Source organism: Sorex araneus, chromosome 3, assembly GCF_027595985.1.
Source record: "Sorex araneus isolate mSorAra2 chromosome 3, mSorAra2.pri, whole genome shotgun sequence".
Classification (NCBI taxonomy): Eukaryota; Metazoa; Chordata; class Mammalia; order Eulipotyphla; family Soricidae; genus Sorex; species Sorex araneus.
The window spans coordinates 32,760,253-32,781,136 of record NC_073304.1 but is presented as its reverse complement, the minus strand read 5'-3'; the positions used below and the strand labels follow the sequence as shown (position 1 = coordinate 32,781,136).

Below are 20,884 nucleotides of genomic sequence, written 5' to 3'. Positions count from 1 at the left end.
TTTCTTTCATGCTCTACCCATTATCTCAGATTAGAAGACACTGGTTTTCTCCATCTTTTTGGAGGGCAGGAGGGGCTATTCCTAACTCTTTGCTCAGGAAACCAAGCTGTGCAAGGATCAAATTTGGGGTTTCAACATGCGAAACATGCACTCTCACCCTTTGAGCCATCTCCCCAGTCCATCACGTTTGATAATTTACCTGCTTCATCCCCTTCCTTTGGGCCCGTTATGAATTTTGTGAAAATATCCCCAGCTCCAGACATACACAAGAACATTTGTGTATAGTCATCAAATAATCTTTTCCTTCTTCTGGCTAAGAGAAACTAAGGCACAAAAAGGACTTGTCCCTGGGGATTAGGGCAATAACTTCTCTTTTCACTACCTTCTCAGAAATAGCAGGAAAATTACAGTTTAAACTACAATTTCCCCCCTTCGCTCTACCCCATAAACTTCCTATTAAAAGAAGCTCTTCTGGGATTGGACAGGTAACTCAAAAGAATCAGAGTTGAAGGTTTTGCAGCTGGAATCTCAGGTATAATCCCCAGCACCTGCATGGTCCCCTAAGCACTGCAGGAGTAGCCCCCAGCACCTCTGGGTGTTGCTCCCACCACCAACTCTCCGCCCCCCAAATAAAGGGAGCAGAAGCTCTTCTGCATCCTATAAGAAGGCATTTTTTTTTTTTTTTTTGCTTTTTAGGTCATACCTGGCGATCCACAGGGGTCACTCCTGGCTCTGCACTCAGGAATTACCCAGGCAGTGCTCAGGGGACAATATAGGATGCTGGAAATCGAACCTGGGTTGGCTGAGTGCAAGGCAAATGCTCTACCCGCTGTGCTATCGCTCCAGCCCCATAAGAAGGCATCTTAATATAGTAGCTTCAGTTGTCAGCGATCCAGATTCAGTTCAGAGTTTCCCCAATGAACCTAAATGTTATCATAGTGATGGTCTTTATAGGAGGTGAGGGACAAGCCACTCTGACTCCTGGTGTTCATTGAAGGCTCTAGTGTAGCCCTCTTTAAGGCTGTTTGGCTGGCTGAGAGGAACTGCAAATAACAGTGTAAAAACTGGTCCTAGCGGCTATAAATCAAACTTGTCTTGGCTTAAGATTCTTAAACTTGGCTTAGATTCTTAGTAGGTTCAAAAAACGAGTTTGCATATGATATGAGGGTCCTGTTATTTTTTTGTTTGTTTCGTTTGGGGGCCACACCTGGTAGTGCTCTTAGACCACTCCTTGCATTCTGTTCAGGCATTGTTCCTGGCCGTGCTCGGATGACTGTGTGTTCGTTTGACAAGCAGACTTCTTGCATGCAGAGCCCATTAAGCCACCTTCCTAGCCCAGGGGTCTTCTTAGCTTATTATAGCTCTAATAACTCTGGCAGTAACAAGAGCAAAGTAAATCTGTACAAATGCAAGGCCGTTAGATGAATCTGGCAGTATGCCAGGCTTTTATCGCACGTTGAACAGGCACAGATATAAGTTCTGCTCTCAGTCCATGCTCAAGATTTTAGCAACCCTGAAAGAGAAGTACATTGGCAAGGAGTAATCTGCTGCTGCAGGCTTCTATTGGGTTCAAATGCCACCACCCGTCAATGTGTAGGGATGTCCAGCAGGTTACAGCTAGTGTCCCACAGTCGCCGTGCTACTGTCTCATTGCGCCCCTGGGCAGAGATCCATGCCACTTGGCAGTCACTGGAAGGAAAAAGAGAGAAGATTTAGGTACAGGATTAAAAATGGAGACTATTTCTTCAAACCCATGTTCTCCCTCAAACAGGTATTCCACTTGCTTATCTCTATGTTTCTTGACTTGCGTGGAAGCCTGTGTTCCTTCTTGCACATGTGCTCCCTCTATCTCCTCTTGCATGTTTCTATGCAAGTTTCTTTCCATAAAAACTATCTTTCTTCACCAAAAGAAAAAAAGAACACATTGTTGGAATTTCCATTTGTCATGGATGCATTTGGAGTGTTAAAAGAGTACTTATTATTTCTAGTTTTCCTGTAGTTTTCAGCACTTTTAAATTCAAGTAACAAGTAAGCTAGCTTCATAAAGAAAGAAGGAAAACAGTAGCCACGGAGAAATGGTACAATTGGTACCAAGGCTTTCATACTATTCTCTCCATTGTAATCTGAAGTTTTTGGGTTTTGAAATAGCATGAAAGGGGCTGAAACGATAGTGCAGTGGGTAGACTTCTTCCCTTACAAGGGGCCAATCTGAGTTTCACTCTCAGCACTACATGTGGTTCCCTAAGCCCCACAGAAGTGATCGCTGAGCACTGAGCCAGGAGTACAGGTGAAAGTCCCGTGCTCTGCCAGATGTATTCCAAAAAGCAAAATTAAGAAAAAAGTGAAAAAAACTGAATTTCTTCTCATAAGGAGTAAAAGAAACATTTGCAAATTGTATATCTTTATCTATCTATCTATCTATCTATCTATCTATCTATATATATATATATATATATTAGAGGGAACTAACAAGAAGACTAGAGGTAACAGTACAGTAGGTAAGGCACTTACTTGCACTGGACATGACGGACCCGGGTTCAAGGTCTGGCACTGAATATGGTATCTCAAGCCCCACTAATGTTATCCCTGAATACAGAGCAAGGAGTAAGCTCTAAGCACAGCCAGATGTGGCCCAGAAACACAAATAAAAAGTAATAAATATGAGGTCGAGAGGTAGTACAACAGGTAAGGCACCTGCCTTGCACACAGCCACCTGGGTTTGATCCCTGGCAAAATATATGATACCCTAAGTCCACCAGGCATGACTCCTGAACACAGAACCAGAAGTAAGCCCTGAGCACAGGTTAGTGTGACCCAAAAAAACAAAATCAAACAAACACAAATATAGGGGATTTATATCTAGGTTATGAATGGATAAATAAACTATGGCACATCTACACAATGGAATATTACGCAGCTATTAGGAAAAAATGAAGTCATGAAATTTACTATAAATGGATGGACATAGAGAGTATCATGCTGATGAAATGAGTAAGAAGGAGAGGGACAGATATAGAACAACTGCATTCATTTGTGATATATAAAAAATATATATGTAGTAGAAGACTAATATGGTCAGGAAAAACAGGTGCTAAGAGGACTGGTCAATGGCTGGAACTAAACACAAGTGTGTGTGGGGGGGGCAAAGGGTAGGTAAGATAGAAAAGAGACCAGTGTGACTATAATAGCTGGGAATGATCACACTGGACAAGATCTGAGTGTTAAAAGTAGATAAAGGGATATTCTTGACAACCTTTCAATATTAATATTGCAAACCACAATGCCCAAAGAGTCGGGGAAGAGAGGGAGAGGAAAAATACATATGGAATAATTTAAATAATATGGGAGGAGAAAAATTATAGAAAGACTAGTGGATGCAGTAGGGCAGGATTGGTCATGTGGCTTAACAGTTTTTGAGGCTGGATTATAGATACATATGAATTTAACAAGTTATTTTGTCTACTGCTGTATATATTCAAAATTCCCTGAAAGTAGTACTTTAAAAGTCTTAATTTGGGACTGGAGTGATAGCACAGCGGGTAGGGCGTTTGACTTCCATGCGGCCGACCCGGGTTCAAATCCCAGCATCCCATATGGTTCCCTGAGCACCGCCAGGAGTAATTCCTGAGTGCAGAGCCAGGAGTAACCCCTGTGCATCGCCAGGTGTGACCCCAAAAAAAGGAAAAAAAAAAGAAAAAAAGTCTTAATTTATTCAAAAAGGGAGTCTAATAATATCATTTCAGCCCCAAAGGAATAGGAAAATACGGATTAAATTTTTATTCTATTTAATTATTTCCTAGGGAGTATTACCCAAAGACCCTCGGGGTTACTCCTAGCTCTGCACTCAGGAATTACTCCTGGTGGTGCTCAGGGGAGCAGATGGGATGCCAGAGATTAAACCCGGGCTGGTCGCGTGCAAGGCGAACACCCTACCCTCTGTATTACTGGCCTCCTATGTTCTTTTTAATATTATATGTGTACATATATACATATATAATATATGTATGTATATATCAAAGTAGAGGGGCCAGAGAGAAAGTACAGAGGATAAGGCAAATGCCTTGCACACTGCTGACCTTGGTTCAGTGGTTCAATTCCCAGCACTGCATATGGTCCCCCAAGCACAGCCAGGCATCACTCCCGAGCACACAACTAAGAATAGCCCCTGAGCATGTCTGGATGTGACCCAAATCCCTGCATCCCTCAAAATATAAAAGGTAAAATCCTTAGAATCAAAAGACAAAAGCTAAGTTGGATCATGTAATTAAAAAAAATGGACATGCATACCAGACAAATCCAAATTGTTTCCTCTACGCAACAGACTCTCATCTTGGAAGCCAAGTGCTTTCATACCTGAAGTGACTCCCACTGAGACTCTCCAGACCTTCTGTCAAGGCACAGTGCAGGGTGGTCTGGGCTCCTTGCTGAGGGTTCTTGACAAAGAAGGAGAAAAGCCGCCACATCAACTTCAAGAAAGTCGAGTGTCGAACCAATTCAGTGTTAACCGTGCCAGGGTGTACAGAGTATGTGGTAACGCCAGAGCCTGTCAAAGAGAGAGGGAAAGGCAGGATTTGATGTTGCTGAAAGGCCAAAGAGCAGAGGATGTGGCACCCTTCCCATGAGGAGCCACCAGCACCTCAGCAGTCACTCTGAGGGGTCAGCAGAGCCCAGACTCGGACTCCTAGCAGCCCTCCCCTCTGTCGGCCACCCCACCCCTTTATTTTTATTTAGTTATTTTTTTGTTTTTTGGGTCATACTCGGTGATGCACAGGGGTTACTCCAGGCTTATGCACTCAGGAATTACTCCTGGCTTGGGAGATCATAAACGATGCCAAGATTCAAACTGGAGTGGGAGGCATGCAAGGCAAGCAACTTAACCCCTGTGCTGTCTCTCTGGCCTAACACTGCAACGGTGTCTCCTGGCGGTGCTCAGGGGACCATACGGGATGCTGGGAATCAATCAAACCCGGGTCGGCCATGTGCAAGGCAAACCCCCTCCCCGCTTTCCTGTCACTCCAGCCAGCCGGCCCCTTTTGAAAGCTGCCTTTCACTAGCTCACAGGACGATCCCCCTCGCCCCCACCCCAACTGCCTCTGGTTTTTCCAACCTTTACGGCTGTTTTCTCAGTTTCTGGAATTAGTTCACCCTATTCTAACCAAAGATTGTTGTTCATTTTCTTAGGCCACAGCCAATGGAGTTCAGGATGTGTTCCTGGCCCTGTGCTCGAGGAAACCACATGCAGTGTTGAGGCTTCGTACCAGGGCCAGCCAAATACAAGGCAGGACTATAACCCTCTCTCTCTGGCTCCCATCCTAGCCTACCCAAATTTTACTGTTTTTGTCTTTTTGCTTTGTTTTTGGGCCACACCTGGCAATGCTCAGGGCTTATTCCTAGCTTTGTACTCAGGGTGCACTCCTGGTGATGCTTGGGAGATCATAAGCGATGCCAAGATTCAAACTGGAGTGGGAGGCATGCAAGGCAAGCAACTTAACCCCTGTGCTGTCTCTCTGGCCTAACAATGCAACTCTTACTGTGCTCTCATAAGATGTGGCCCCTACCTCCCACCCCAGTTTCAGCTCAGACCGCTAGTCCTCTTGCTTTATACAGTCTAACCATGTGGCCATCTCAGTTTCAGGCTATATCCAGCTTCAGTTCCTTCCTTCTGTCTGGAATTTTTTCAAATCCCTCTGAGCGGGCTCATTCCCACCACACCTGAACCCATTTAATTCTAATCATCCTGCTACCAAGGCTCAGCTTGCAACTCACTTCCTCCAAAGTCTTCCCTGATCTCTCATACTAAAGAATACGCCCTTCCCCGCCCAACAAGGGTTCTTACACTGTCCCTTGATAGCATTTATCACAACTAAAATTAAGGTTAAAAAAGGGAAACAATCTAGATGCTGTCAAAGAAATGGATGAGTAACTCAAGCACAGTATCCAGTAAGATTTAATGCATCCCACAACAGACGGTAAGTCTCTGTGTACTGGAAGATCTCCCCAAAAGAGTGTGCTGTGATTTCAGTCCCTTGCTTGTGACACACATGCACATGCCTAAGAAAGTGAAAAGAAATTTGTCGGATCAACTTACTGACAATGGTTTCTTCCCTTTTTGTTTTTTGTTTTGTTTTTAGGAGGAGGACCCAGTAAGACTCAGTCCAGCCCCGCAGGCCTAATGATCGGGTACTTGGGCCTAGTGATTTGATGCTATCAGGGCCCAGCAGTGCTCAGGGGACACCAAGGACATCCCAGGCACATTAGAAGGAAGATGGGTGGGGGGAGGCATGTGGGAATGTAGCACCAGGGATCAAACCTAAAGCCTCACACATGCAAGGCATATGCTCAAACCCTTTGAGCTATCACACTAGCCCCAAGTGGCTTTTTAAGGGGAGAAGTTTGGAGGGGGAGCAAAGGACTTAGAGAAGAGGTGTTTTACATTTAACTCTACTTTTATATTATGTGAACTTTTCTAATGAGCATTATTCGTGTAGTACTAAGTTTACATATGATAGTTGTATAAATACTTGCTAAGCTGTGTCTCTCCTCCATTGGATATAAACCAAAAGGAGGAGAAAGTGGTATCAATCTCTTCTAGTGCTCTGCGCCAAGGCCCTAGGCCGGAGTACAGAATACACACTGATGGAATGCATGGTTCTCCTGTCATGTTCACAGTGCTTTCTTTATACCACTGATGTTTTTCACCTAACCCTCTCAGGCTTTCCCTTCAGTTTTCTCTGCATGTATGTATTTCTCAAACATAGACCCAGCTCTTTACCTCCAAGCCATTCTCATTCCCTGCCCAAACCCTTGGGCACTTTTCACCGTCCTCTGACTGTCATCCATCTGAGCCATCCTGTGAGCCCAGACTGGACATCTGATCTGAGCTGACCACCAGCTTTCTTTTGCCTCCATTTCCTAGCTGTCCACATGGCTTAATGATCCTGTTCTCACAATGGGGTTCCTGAATTCAGCCTGCCTTAACTCCTAATCAACTCCAGCTGTCCACCCTAGCTTTCCTTTGATTTTATTGGAAATCCAGAACAGACAATGCTACAGACCTCTATGAGTGAACTCCCCACTCACCAGGCATACATTTCATCTTCTTAGATTCAACATTTTTTTTTTTTTTTTTTGCTTTTTGGGTCACACCTGGCGATGCACAGGGGTTACTCCTGGCTCTGCACTCAGGAATTACTCCTGGCGGTGCTCAGGGGACCATATGGGATGCTGGGAATTGAACTTGGGTCAACAGCATGCAAGGCAAACGCCCTACCCGCTGTGCTATCGCTCCAGCCCCTCATCTTCTTAGATTCAAATTTTAAGGAGACTTTCCTCCAATTTCTCTACAATTTTGTGTTTGTGTGTGTGTGTGTGTGTTTTTTTTTTTTTTTTTTTTTTTTTTTTTTTTTTTGCCTCACACCCAGCAATGCTCAGGGATTACTCCTAATTCTGCCCTCAGAAATTACTCCTGGCAGTGTTTGGGGGACCATATGGGATGCTGAGGATTGAGCCCAGGTCGGCTGTGTGCAAGGCAAACACGTCCTACCAGCTGTACTATCGCTCTGGCCCCACCCCCCATAACTGTTTTATCCTAATTGTAGTGCACGCCAGTTTAGGCCCCCTTCCCATTCAGAAAAAAAAAAATCCTGATTTGTTTACAAAGTCTGAATTAGTAACAAGCTGTGTAGTCATTGCATTTTGCAGAAGTAACATGAAATGTAACTTGCAACAGAGTCCCACAACAAGGAGTGGTAAAGCCAAGTCTTCAGAGTCAGGGTTTTCCCTGTCCCCGGCCAGCCACCCCAAGCTACAGTTGAGGACCTATTCCCAAGACGATACCAAGCTATCATTGTGGAAGCAGCTCCTATCCAAGGGATGGGGTTGGGAAAATGGTTTCCATCACTATGGATTTTAGCTATTCACCAGGATGTGAATTTTAGCTATTCACAAGTGTCTCCACACTTGTTTCTTCGAAGCCTACCTTTTATCCTCCTGGCCAGCTCCCGAGTGAAGAGAATGTTGGCCAACTTGCTGTGACAGTAAGCCAGGCCTGCATTGTAGAACTTCTCACTCTGCAGATTGTGGAACTGAATCCTCCCCAAGTGATGTGCTAAGGACGATACATTCACTACCCTCGAAGGGGCAGATTCCTTCAGCTTGTCTAGCAGCAGATTGGTCAGAAGGAAGTGACCTAGGAGATAAACTAGAATTAACCAGAGTCTAGGGCCTGTACGGGCTTGAGGGGAGTTGTGAGCAGTGCTCGGGAATGGGAGGCCAAAAAAATTGAGAATAATTGTTTCCTGCATCAATTCATTATTAGCAACTATGGCACAAGTTTGTGAGGTTTGAGGCAACTGAGACAGTCAAAGAAACAAGATATCACTCTGTGAAGATTATCAAGAAGTAGGTGAACATGAATATGAAGTTGTGTCTCATTCCAACTTCAACATCACTATTTTAAAAGCAGGTGGCCTCGGCCTGATGTTGGCCACAAGATCACTACAAAGAATGCACCATAGCCCCCCAATCAATAGGTCCACTCAGGTGAACTGAATATGAGTCACAGATCGTCGGGTGGGTGAAACCTCTAACAACCCTCAAGTTTGTCACTTTGCTTTCCAGGATGGACCATATTATTATTTATTCCCTAAGGCCCTACATTGCCCAGAAATGTACTCACACCACAGAGAAGGTTCAATCTGACCATTGCATTTCCCAAGGAGAACAGTAGGTTCCTTTCGCGTTGTGACGAGCGGGTTTCTTACCCAAGTGGTTGACTCCCATGTGCATTTCAAAGCCATCTGCTGTCTTGGAATAGGGACACATCATCACGCCTGCATTGTTGATCAAAATGTGGAGCTGCTTCTCCTCTGCGGGGAAGAGGAGATGGGAAGTGGAAGTACCAAGTCAGCATTCACACGTTTTGGACATCTGCTTTACACTCTGACTTTCCAAATGGGGCAGCAGGATATGTGAATCGAGTGTCCATTTTCTCTTCATTCATCTTTTGTTGTTGTTGTTGTTTTTTTTTTTTTTGCTTTTTGGGTCACACCTGGTGATGCACAGGGGTTACTCCTGGCTCTGCACTCAGGAATTACCCCTGGCTGTGTTCAGGGGACCATATGGGATGCTGGGATTTGAACCCGGGTCGGCCGCGTGCAAGGCAAACGCCCTACCCGCTGTGCTATCTCTCCAGCCCCTGTTGTTTGTTTTTTTTTAGTTGAAAGACTCTTGCTGATTTCTTTTACTACAGGTCAGAATTCCATCTTACACCACCAGATGGCCTTTATAATCTTTCCAATTCAGGAATTGGATCCACTACTGATCCACTATTTCTTGAAATGTTCTGTCTGCTTCTCCCAATAGTTTCCAAATAGGAAATAGGAAGAATTCAAAGCAAGTTAAAAAATAATTTCTTTTTGCTTGTTTTTTTGGGTCACACCCGGTGATGCACAGAGGTTACTCCTGGATCATACACTCAGGAATTACTCCTGTTCTGTTGGTGCTTGGGGGACCATATGGGATGCTGGGAAGTGAACCCAGGTCGGCCACATGCAAGGCAAACACTCTACCCGCTGTGCTATCACTCCAGCCCCCCAAAAATAATAAATTCTAAATGTACCCCTATCATTCCCAAAAGATATGGATTCCACTCCTTCATTGAATCTGCCAATGTTTCTCTTGTTCATTTTCTCATGTTGCATGTTTCTGACTATTAGGCTCAGATCAGTAGAAACTCATTTGCTTGGGATGCCTAGATCCAAACTTATAAGAAGAAATGGCTACACAGTTGTTGATTTGCATTTAATGTGATATCACAGGACTTTACGCTCATTTCTCAGTTCAAGATTCTTGGTACCATCTATACAATGGAATACTATGCAGCTGTTAGAAAAAAGGAGGTCAAGAATTTTGTAGTTAAGTGGATGGGCATGAAAAGTTTCATGCTGAGTGAAATGAGTCAGAAAGAGAGAGACAGACATAGAAAGATTGCACTCATCTATGGTATATAGAATAACAGAGTGGGAGACTAACACCCAAGAACTGTAGAAATAAGTACCAGGAGGTTGACTCCATGGCTTCGAGGCTGGCCTCACGTTCCAGGGAAAGGTCAACTCAGAGAAGCGATCACCAACTACATTGTAGTCGAAGGCCATGTGGGGGAAGGGAGTTGCGGGCTGAATGAGGGCTAGAGACTGAGCACAGCGGCCACTCAACACCTTTATTGCAAACCACAACAGCTAATTAGAGAGAGAAAACAGAAGGGAATGCCTTGCCACAGTGGCAGGGTGGGGGGGGGGGGAGATGGGATTGGGGAGGGTGGGAGGGACACTGGGTTTACGGGTGGTGGAGAATGGGCACTGGTGAAGGGATGGGTTCCCAAACTTTGTATGAGGGAAGTATAAGCACAAAAGTGTATAAATCTGTAACTGTACCCTCACGGTGATTCTCTAATTAAAAATAAATAAATTTAAAAAAAAAAAAAAAGATTCTTGGTACCATTTAGTGGTATGAATTCAGACCCTACAAATGAGGTTTTAATTTCTTAGTTAAGTAATCTAAATAATATCCATCTATGTCCCAGAGATGGTAAGCTTCTTTGTCATGTCCTAGAGCTAGTAGCTGTATTTTTCTAAGTCTCTGAATTATGGAGCAAAGAGTCCTTTGTGAATTCCTATCTTTCGTAAACTCAGATCATGGTGTGCAAGCCCTCAGAGACTCGAGATCCTACCCCAAGTAACTGGACTCTATGCCTAAACCATATTTAGTTCTAATATTCCTGTAAGATTTCTAGCGCCACCAGTAGGCTGATCACAAGATCCTCAAAACGGTCCAATTCTACACTTACCTGCTAAGAAGTTCTTAGCAAAGGCTCGAATGGATTTAGTATCAGCCAAGTCCAGCTTCCGCACCAAGACCTGTTGGTTCCCTGTCACAGTCTGGATTTCTTTGGCCACCAATTCCCCCTTTTTCACATCCCGACAAGCTAAATATATACGAGCTCCTGTCAATCAACATATAAGAGACAACTGTCAGCATTGTTTTGGTGAGAGCATGAGAGACCCAATACTGATAATGAATGTTATTTTCAGTCAGTTTAATTTTTTGAGCCACACCCCGAGGTGCTCTGGGATCACTCCTGGCAGTGCTCAGAGAACCATATGTGTTGCCCAGGATTGAACCCAGGTTGGCTATGTATAAGCCTGTTCTATCTCTCTGGGTTCTCTGAGTCTTTAAAAGAATTTTTATTCTTAACTCACAATAGGAGATATCTGCTAAGATTGCTAACTAAATTATAAGGAAAAAAATCAATAGTACTCATGAGGTGTTCATTATCTGTGGCCAGTACACTCTATTCAGGCCAGGAAATCAGTGAGACACTTGGAACGTTCTTAGTATGTTGGTGCTTGCACGGATCACCAGTAACTCACACATGAATGTGCCTTCATTAACACAAATGGCAGCATGGACATCAAGGTGTTAAATTCCCAAGATGGGAAAGAAATAATAAAAATGGTCATAATTGTAAGGGGCAAAATGGTAGGAGCAGGAGGGAATAGAGGAAGGTAAATTTACCTCTCTGAGCCAGCTCCTTGGCTGTCTCCTTCCCAATACCTGTGTTGGCTCCAGTGATCACAATCACCTTCCCAGGAAGCTGGACAGTGGATGTACATACTCCGTGGGACAGCATCTTCCTGCGGATAGAGAAGCAAAGCTTATCAGTTCTTCAGCCTTAGGTTTGCTCTGGTTCCTTCTGCAACTTCTGTCCTCTTACAGGTTTAAGGAAGGTTGGAGGAAAGAGAATGTAAGTATTCCACTTTTGCTCAAGGACAAAAGGTGATTCTGTTACAAAGATAAAAGATTAAAACTGCTCCCTGTAGCACGAGAAAATGATGAATAAGCTCTTGTACAGATGACTGGTTCTGGCTTGAGCTTGCTCCTCCATAGGCTTAGGAAATCACAAGTCTCAGAAAAGGCTCTACTTATGTTAATCTGTCTGCAAATTAAGACCTTAATAACTAACCCAACACAAAAAAATTAAGATTATGAAAATTGGTTAATCTGGGAAAAAATTAACAGAAGCACATGAAAATAAGAAAGGAAAGATGCAGGCAGAATGTCCTGACCCTGCACCAGGCTGTCTTCACCGGGGTACCTCGGAAAGGGATGGGTTGAGTTTCCCTCCCTGACCCAAGCAGAACCCCAGCAGCTGAAAACCTCCAGAACCCAACTGCCCAACTGCTGCCATGCCCAAGGCCACTCTCCACATGCTCGGATGAGTGTCACCCAAGAGGGGATAAGCCTTACCCAAGACAGGATGAGCCTCACCAGAAAGCAGACTGGCAGGAAAACCCAGATATGTGGAAACCCGTGACTGAGATCTCCAAGCCCGCTTGGATGGGGACTGGGCCTCCCCCCCCCCCCAGCTCCCCAGTTTGCCAGTAGCTTGGCAGTCACACCCACCAACTGCCCCCAGCGCCATGTAATCTCAACAATGGCCAAGACCCAGAGACTATAAACTAAAGCTCCTAGAGCATGCAGCCGTGACCTCTTACATTCTATCTCACTTACTTATCAAAAGTAGCACACATTTGTTTGGTTTTAATATACTTGCTTGTACTCTCTTATATTCGGGCTTAAATGGCTCCAGAACGAAATACAACAACCTTCACACACTTCCCTCTTATTGTGGTGGGAAGGTGCTCAGTGGTGGGATTGGTGTTTGAATATTATCTGTAATGAACTATTGTGAACAACTTCTGTGAAAATAAATAAATATATATATAAAAAGAAAGACACAAATAAGTATAAAGACAATCTGGGACTTAAATCTTACCATAATTACCATTTTTATTCCTGTTTTGGGGTCATAACCAGCTCAGGAGTCGACACTCAGAAATTACTTCTAGTGGAGCTTGGGGGAACATATGGGATGCTGGGAATCAAACTTGGGTAGGCTGCATATAAGGCAAACGCCCTACCTGCTGTACTATCACTCTGGTCCACTTTTTTTTTTTGGGGGGGTCACACCCAGCAATGCAGGGGTTACTCCTGGCTCATGCACTCAGGAATTACTCCTGGCAGTGCTCAGGGGACCATATGGAATGCTGGGAATCGAACTCAGGTTGGCCGCATGCAAGCAAATGCCCTACCTTCTATGCTATTGCTCCAACCCCTGGTCCATTCTTTTATTCCTGAACACTTAATAATCCTCCTTTTCCTAGGAATGAATGCAAACAGGGGTTAGTAAATCTCAGGGACTCTTTCTCCTATCTGTAAATATTGGAACTCAAGCTAAAAGCCTGCTGAACCCGAGCCAGAGAGTTAGTAAAAGGAGTAAAGCACATGCCTTGCATGCCGCTGGTCCCCAGAACCACATATGGTCCCCAGGTACTACCAGGAGTGGCACCTGAACACATAACCAGTAGTATTCCCTGAGCACAGAACCATGAGTAGCCCCTGAACCCAAAAAACCAGTAGTCTGTGAGCACTGCCAGGTACAAAACAGAATGTGTTGATCAAGTGACACACTTTATTTTTTTGTTTTTGTTTTGGAAGTCACACCTAGTTGCTCTCAGAACTTACTTCTGACTCTAAAGTGTCAGGGATCAAACTGGAGGTCAATCACATGGAATGCAAATGCTGTGTCTCCAGTACTCTCTCTCTCTCTCTGACACCCTCTACTCAGTACTTTCTTCTTAACCAGAGCGGGAAGGAAGGAGAGAATTGGCGCCTAGACCTCATGACCACGCTGTGAAGTTGGGGAAATCTCTCTGAGGTATGAACACTAGTTCCATTTCCTTTTTTATTTATTTATTTCATTTATTTTTTGGTCTCCCCAACAGGGCACAGGGGTGGGTAAGGGTGTGACAAGAGAGGAATGGAATCCAGGACTTCACTTATAAGAAAGATGAGCTTTATCACTGAACCACATCCATCCCCACACCCCTTCAGTTTCAACTTTCACTGAGATTCTACGAGGCTAGGAAGACTTTGTGGTTAAGAGATCAGAGTTTTCAGTCTGAATATGGGCACACACTCTGTGTCCCTGGAGGTGGCAGCTCTGGGTGTTCAGAGGAAAGGAAAAATCACAGCCCAAAGCTGGCTAAGAGAGAGAGGGGAGAAAGGTGGGAGATAGAGGTGAACAGTGGAAAAAACTAGTAGAGGTGCTCAAGCACTGATTCAAATTCAACGCCTCCAAGGGACTGCCCCCTTATGGGGGGAGTGTCTCTCCTGTCATTGGCTAACCGTCACCACTGGTGACTGACTTGGAACCAATCGCCAGGCTGTCTGTTGTGCTGTCAGCCGGCTGTTTCCTGGAGTGCCCAGCTGGCCATTGGCTGGTGTGCCCGATGGACAACGCTCAACCTCGCCACCGCCCAATCCCAGCGCGCACGCATCTGGGCTCCAAAGTCTACTCTCCCTCGGAAGCCTGGATAGGGTTCGCGATGAGCCACACTGCTTAACCTCCACGTATTCCCCGGGAAAGTGCAGCTCTAACCGCAAGAGAGTGAGCAGCTCCGGAAAACGAGAAGCTGAATGGCTCCATTGTACTTCCAGGGCTGGAAGCCAGAAGCTAGATGGTTCAAGATGCGGGAGCACGGGGTGGGTGGGGGGAATCAGGAGGAACGTGCCCCATTTTAGGTTCTGAAGGCGCCCCCAAAGTTATGAACTTAAACGACTGGAGCGATAGCACAGCGGGTAGGGCGTTTGCCTTGCACGCGGCTCACCTGGGTTCAATTCCTCCGTCCCTTTCGGAGAGCCCGGCAAGCTTACCCAAAGTATCCCGCCCGCACGGCCGTGGGGGATTCTATATGCCAAAAACAGTAACAACAAGCAAGTCTCCCAATGGAGACGTTACTGGTGCCCGCTCGAGCAAATCGATGAACAACGGGACGACAGTGCTACCGTGCGACAAAGGGGAGTGGGGGGCACGGAAAGAGAGGATAGAGCGCCCCCTCCCACCGCCTTGGCTCTCCTGGGCTCTCCCTCCCCGCACCTCGGGCACCTGCGTCCAACCCATCTCCCGGTCTGCATCTACTTGGAACCACTTTCCGGGAGATACTCCTCTTCTTCCCACTGAAAGGGGCTGCGGCGGTGAGGGTTCATAAGTCCCTGAACATTTTGCAAGAGGAAAGCAAAAGGTTTTTGCACAGACCTGATTTGGGGTGCAGCGATGTACAGGAGAAAGGGGAAAAGAATGAGTAGGAGCAGGATCCCAGTCATCTTGCAGGGCCGCGAGGGCAGCGAGACAGCGGCGCCGGGGAGTTAGGGAGCACAGCGGCGCTAGCCCGCTACTGGTTCACTTCCCCGGACACGCCCTAGCTCGAGATACAATAGCCCCGGGAGCACGGCCCTCTGGGAAATGTAGTCCAGCGCGATCCGGCTGCGGGATCGCCGCCAGAAGCCGGGAGAAGTTGAACTGAGCGTTAGGTGGTACACTACAGACCCCTATCTACCTGGGAGCTCGGATACTTGGGATCATCCATCATCTCTTACACAGTCCCTCTGCATATCAGATGCTTGTAAAAATCTCCCCCTGTCTTTGTAATCTCCTGGTTGCCAAGATCCCAGACCCGGTTTCGGTGTCCTTGGTGATGGTTAGGCAGTTACCGCGACATTTCTCCCGGAAATTTAAGTACTGCTCTTTGGGTGATGTTCAAAGCATGGATACACAGGAGAGAAGCTGTTGGGGTCCGACAGTTGGTAAGGCAGGGGGAGGCGGGGAATCTTTCCTTCTCAGGAATTCCTACACTTAATGAATGGAGCGGAAGCAATAAGTCCCTGAAGCTATCCCCAGATTTCCCGTACTGTGTTTATTTTTAATTGCTCTATCATAATTTTCCTAGTATTTGAGTGTTCATAGACAGTACAATAGTTTGTCCATTGATTTGGGTTAGTAATACAACCTCCCGAACGAGCAATGAACTTCTCAGATTAGTGCAGTCGGTTTTGCTAATTCACACATATTTAATTCTATCTGAATTAGGGTGATAAAAATTCTTTGGGAAAAAGCAGGTTCTTTGTTGAACTCACCCTATTCAGTTCAGCCTTTGGAGACTTAAGTCTGCTGTCTGAGGGATGAAGTTGGGATTATTTTAGTAAGACAATTATTTTTCTGTGATCCTTTCTACATGCAGCAATTGTATTCTGGTTCTTCTGGATAATTTGTATACATTTGACTTGCATATATATGTTTCAAGGTCACCCTCAATATAATTTTATAGTAATTAGAGAAGAATGAGTTTCTTTGTTACAGTGGAAGTGAAAGGGACAGGTGCCTCTGTATAGAAACAGTTTAGGAGACGATCTGATTGATCTTTCTCTGATGGTTGGTTGGTTTTTGTAGCACATCATATTAGCTTTCACACCCTCGTTACTATTAGGCACAACCAAACAACAGGGGGAGGGGTTACAATAGTATAAAAGTACAGATCGTGCGTTCTAGCATTTGTGGTCCAGAAAGAGAAAGAAGCTGGAGGAGATCTTGCTGCTATATAAATATGTGATAAACTGTAAGAGAAAGAACTGCTGGAGATTAGTTGCTAAAAGGGAGTTTCTGGGATCTCTGTCCTGAGCAGAGGTTGCTTTTGACCTCTTAAAAATCATAAATTAAAGAAGCTGTAATACAATCTGTGGTTGACGAGCTACTTTTCCCCACCTTCCCCAAAAAGCCCAAAGCAGTTATTTCTGCTGTTTGTGCTGTCAGACCTTCACTTGCTATAAATTTATATTGATTTAAAGTTGAAGAATCTAATAATCAGATTTTGTCATTATTATGTTACTTAATATTTGTACAGAGTTCTGCACCTTTATTAAAGACTGTTCATGCTTTGTTTTTATTCATTCACTCACTTATTTATAATATTTATAGTATTATTTATAGTATTCATTATTTATAGTATAGACCATTATTTATAGTATTCCTGTCCCTGAACATCCTCAGATATGGCCCAATGGGCACCCTACCCCCACCCCCCAATAAGTAGTAGATACTGATCAAGTGTGCTGGGCTAGGAAGTCAAAATAAGAACAATACATGGCCATTACATTAAGCATCATGTAAGTCATTAGTAACATGGTGGAGAAAAGCTTCAAAGATGAGGGGGAGGGCACAGCGGGTAGGGTGTTTGCCTTGCACTTGATGGACCCGGGTTTGATTCCCAGCATCCCATATGGTCCCCTGAACACCGACAGGAGTAATTCCTGAGTGCAGAGCCAGGAGTGACCCCTGTGCATCACCGAGTATGACCCAAAAAGAAAAAAAAAAGATGAGGGGGAAACTGGAAAACTAAAAAGTACACTTCTAAGTCAAGTATAAGGAGAGAAGAGAGTAGTATCAGGGAAAGTAGGATGGTAGGAGCATTTTAAAAGAGCACAAAAAAGGACCCGGGCAATAGTACAGCAAGTAGGGCCCTGGCCATATTGCGGCCAACCCAGGTTCAATTCCCATATGGTTCCCCCAAGCTGTCCAGGAGTGATTCCTGAGCAGAGAGCCAGGGGAAAGCCCTGAACACCACTGGGTGTGGCAAAAATAAATAAATAAATAAATAAATAAATAAACAAATAAATAAATAAGCAAAGCAAAGGAAAAGACTGGAAGATAAAGGAGATCAGAGACAGTAATAGAGTATGGTCTCCGAGAAAGCAGAAAAAGATGACTTAGAGAAAATTCAATTGGGAAGAAAAAAATATGATAATGAACCAGAGAGATAGTACAATGGATATGGCACTTTCCTTATATCCAGTCAACTCTCATATGTTTCCTGGCACCACATATGGCCCCCTGAACAGAAAGACAGAATCAAACTCTAAAAACTGCTCTCCCAACTCTCATCCCTCAAAAACAGAAAGCTATGACCAGGGCTGGAGTGATAGAACAGTGGTTCAGGCATTTGTTTTGCATGCCTCCAACCTGGGGTTGGTCCCCAGCAATCCATATGGTCTCCTAAGCACTGCTGGGAGTGACCCCTGAGCACAGAGCCAGGAGTAAGCCCTGTGCATTTCCAGATGTGGTCCAAAAACAAAAAGAGAAAAAGATATGATAAGCATTCATTCAAATAGATTTCTAAACTTGGTAATAGAATATTGAAGAATTTTCCTTCTGATAATCTGTGTGTGCATGTGTGTGTGATGAGATAAAGATGCATATTAAAGTTGGAAGGGACAGGCAATGAGTTTAAGAAGAACAAGAAATGTTTGAAGTAGTCATTGAGATTAGGTTAATGATAACTAGGGAAAATAAGACTGAGTTTAATTGGAGGCCTGAGTAATGTTGATGGCTATATATTTATGATGGCATCAACATGCAAGGCTGTATGATTTTACCTCAGCAGCTCTCACCAGCCAGATGCATGAAGAAAACAAATATGTGAGTTCATATGGAGTTGGACTTTACCAGTTTCTTGATGAAGAAAAACATGAGGGTAAGTAGGATATAATATTGCTCAGCTCAGACAATGACTTCACAATAAGTGTGAAATTGCAATTGGATAGGACCTGAAAGATAATGTATGACTATGTGACTGAACCTAGTTCAATCCCGTCACTCTATATCCTATATCCAAGCATTGCGGGAAGTTCACCATCCCTCCCCAGCCCTCCTAAATATCAATTGAATAAAAAATGAAGGCTAGGAATGTGACTCAGTGGTAAAAATATTCTTCTCATATGTGAGGCCCTAGGTTTGATCACTGGTACCAAAAATATGTGTGGAAGGCATAAATAACAATAGACGCTTACTATGGGCTGGCAGTCTTTCTGGGATTCAATAACTTCTCATGTTGAGGTGTGTGCTGCAATATGAGTACAAAAGAAGGAAAAGACCTCTGAATGGACAACCTTGGGGGTGCTTACAGACTGAAGGGTGAGGATGTGGTAGAAGAGAATTTCTGGAGATGATGGGATCAAGAGTCTTAGCATTAAGAGAATTTTGACAAATGTATAGATCCATGTAACCCAAGATCCTATCAAGATATAGAACATTTCCACTGCCCCGTCCCCACAAAAGTTCTCTTGTGAGGCATTTTAAACCTATGTGTGTGCACAGATCTCTGTCATAGTAGACTAATGGAGTGATCAGAAGTAGAATGAATGAAGCTGGGAAAAGGTAAAACATTGAAGGGCTAAAGGATCAGGAACAAGATTCTAATTTGCTTCTAAGTTGAAAGATACTAACCACTGATCATGGCAGCTAGTGTCAAATAAATATGTTAGCTTGGTTCAATTTCTACTGAGTCAAAGGCAAAATATGACCGTTTTAGGGAATGCCCCACCACAGAGGCAGGGTGGGGTGGAGGGATGGGGTGGAGGTGGTAGTCGGGATACTGGGATCATTGGTGGTGGAGAATGAGAATTGGTTGAGAGACGGCTACTTGATCATTGTGTGACTGGAACGTAAGCAGTTTATAACTCTGTAATTGTACCTCAAGGTGATTCACTAATTAAAAATGTTTTTTAATTTAATTAAAATATTATTTTAATTTAAAAAATATATGACCATTTTGGGCTGGAGCGATAGCAAAGTGGTTGGGCTTTCGCCTTTCACGTGGCCAACCCAAGTTTGATTCCTCTGCCCCTCTCGGAGAGCCTGGCAAGCTACTGAGAGTATGGAGCCCGCACGGCAGAGCCTGGCAAGCTACCCGTGCATATTGGATATGCCAAAAACAGTAACAATAAGACTCTCAATGAGAGACGTTACTGGTGCCCGCTTGAACAAATTGATGAGCAACAGGATGACAGTGAATACAGTGAATGACCATTTTAAAATCCTTTCCAGATATACACACACCAAACTGCTATTGTAAGGGTGAACCTGATGCCATGAAAAGCTGCAGAAATCAGCAAAATCAGCTAGGCCTCAGGTTCAGTTAAGGGAACTAAAACAGTTTCAGTTTCCCAGCAATAAAACAACGAGTAACTAGCCAACCTGAACCCACCTGGGAAAGTTCCTGGGCCCAGCAAGTGGGCTCAATCAATCACTATGTTCCCAGTCAAAATGCCCCAGAAATTGTCTTTTGTTAACCCTAAAAGAATGAGTAACTTATGAAACCATGGACTGTTGCTGGAAACTATTGTTAACTATTGCCTGACCACTGTTACTCTAGACACTTGCCAAAACACCTTTGTTTGGTAACTAGGTAAGGTTCTTTTCTGAAACAATAAAGCATATACTGCTTATGTAATCAAACCCTATATAAACTGCTTGCTGCCTGAAGTCGGTCGCTATAGACCACTCTGTGGGTGAGATAGTTGACCCCAATATACTGGAATAAAATTCCTTCTACTTTTGCATTATCGAGTCAGTGTTTCTGTCCATCTTGCCACTTGGGAACCCAGAATCCTGGGTTTAACACTATCATCCTACTATCCAGAAAATTCTACAACTGGGGGTAATGGTCTTACGGTGGACAGTTGGCTATGTCTGGTGATATTTTGGCTTGTCACAAGGGGCCGGTGGGGCTTGTCCAAAGGGGGCAGTGGGGCTATCATCATCTAGTTGGGAGAGACAGGGATACTAATAAAAATTCTTCATTGGACAGGATGGTCCCTCCCAAGATTTACCCAGTCCTTAATGTCGGTAGTATCTGCTACAGGTAAAGGCAAATGACTCTTGGGAAAAATCAGTGGAAACTTCATGGAGAGCCAAGTGTTTGGCCTTGAGTTACAAAACTAATTTGCAAACAATGATGGGAGGGATGAGGAAAATGAAGATTGAATCAGAGGTGATACAGGGGCAGTGATCAGCCTCAGGGGCACCTTGATGGTGGTGGTGGTGAGGGTATAGTAACATTGTACCTCAATACCATATAATTTAAGACTATTGTACCCGTACTACCTAAGCTAGAATAAAACATTTAAAATTTCAATTAAAAGAAACTTCCTG

At 44.3% G+C, this 20,884-nt stretch overlaps 1 protein-coding gene across 1 annotated transcript; it reads right to left on the bottom strand.

The window, feature by feature from the left end:
* Window positions 1-1,413: 1,413 nt before the first annotated feature.
* Window positions 1,414-15,286, bottom strand: RDH11 (retinol dehydrogenase 11). Its single transcript, XM_004612418.2, has 7 exons — window positions 15,158-15,286; window positions 11,575-11,693; window positions 10,847-11,002; window positions 8,763-8,867; window positions 7,979-8,188; window positions 4,354-4,543; window positions 1,414-1,689 (listed from the first exon to the last, which is right to left on the bottom strand). Exons 1-7 carry the CDS (start codon window positions 15,223-15,225, stop codon window positions 1,587-1,589), a joined length of 951 nt encoding a protein of 316 aa, XP_004612475.1. The 5' UTR covers window positions 15,226-15,286; the 3' UTR covers window positions 1,414-1,586.
* Between the last annotated feature and the right edge of the window lie 5,598 nt (window positions 15,287-20,884).

Excerpts from the sequence above, each read along its gene's own strand:
- RDH11 (XM_004612418.2), bottom strand. The coding sequence starts at position 15,225 with ATGACTGGGATCCTGCTCCTACTCATTCTTTTCCCCTTTCTCCTGTAC. Across the intron at positions 11,694-15,157 it reads ATCGCTGCACCCCAAATCAG|GAAGATGCTGTCCCACGGAG; the intron begins GTCTGTGCAAAA and ends CTCTATCCGCAG. Across the intron at positions 8,868-10,846 it reads TGCTAAGAACTTCTTAGCAG|AGGAGAAGCAGCTCCACATT; the intron begins GTAAGTGTAGAA and ends TCTTCCCCGCAG.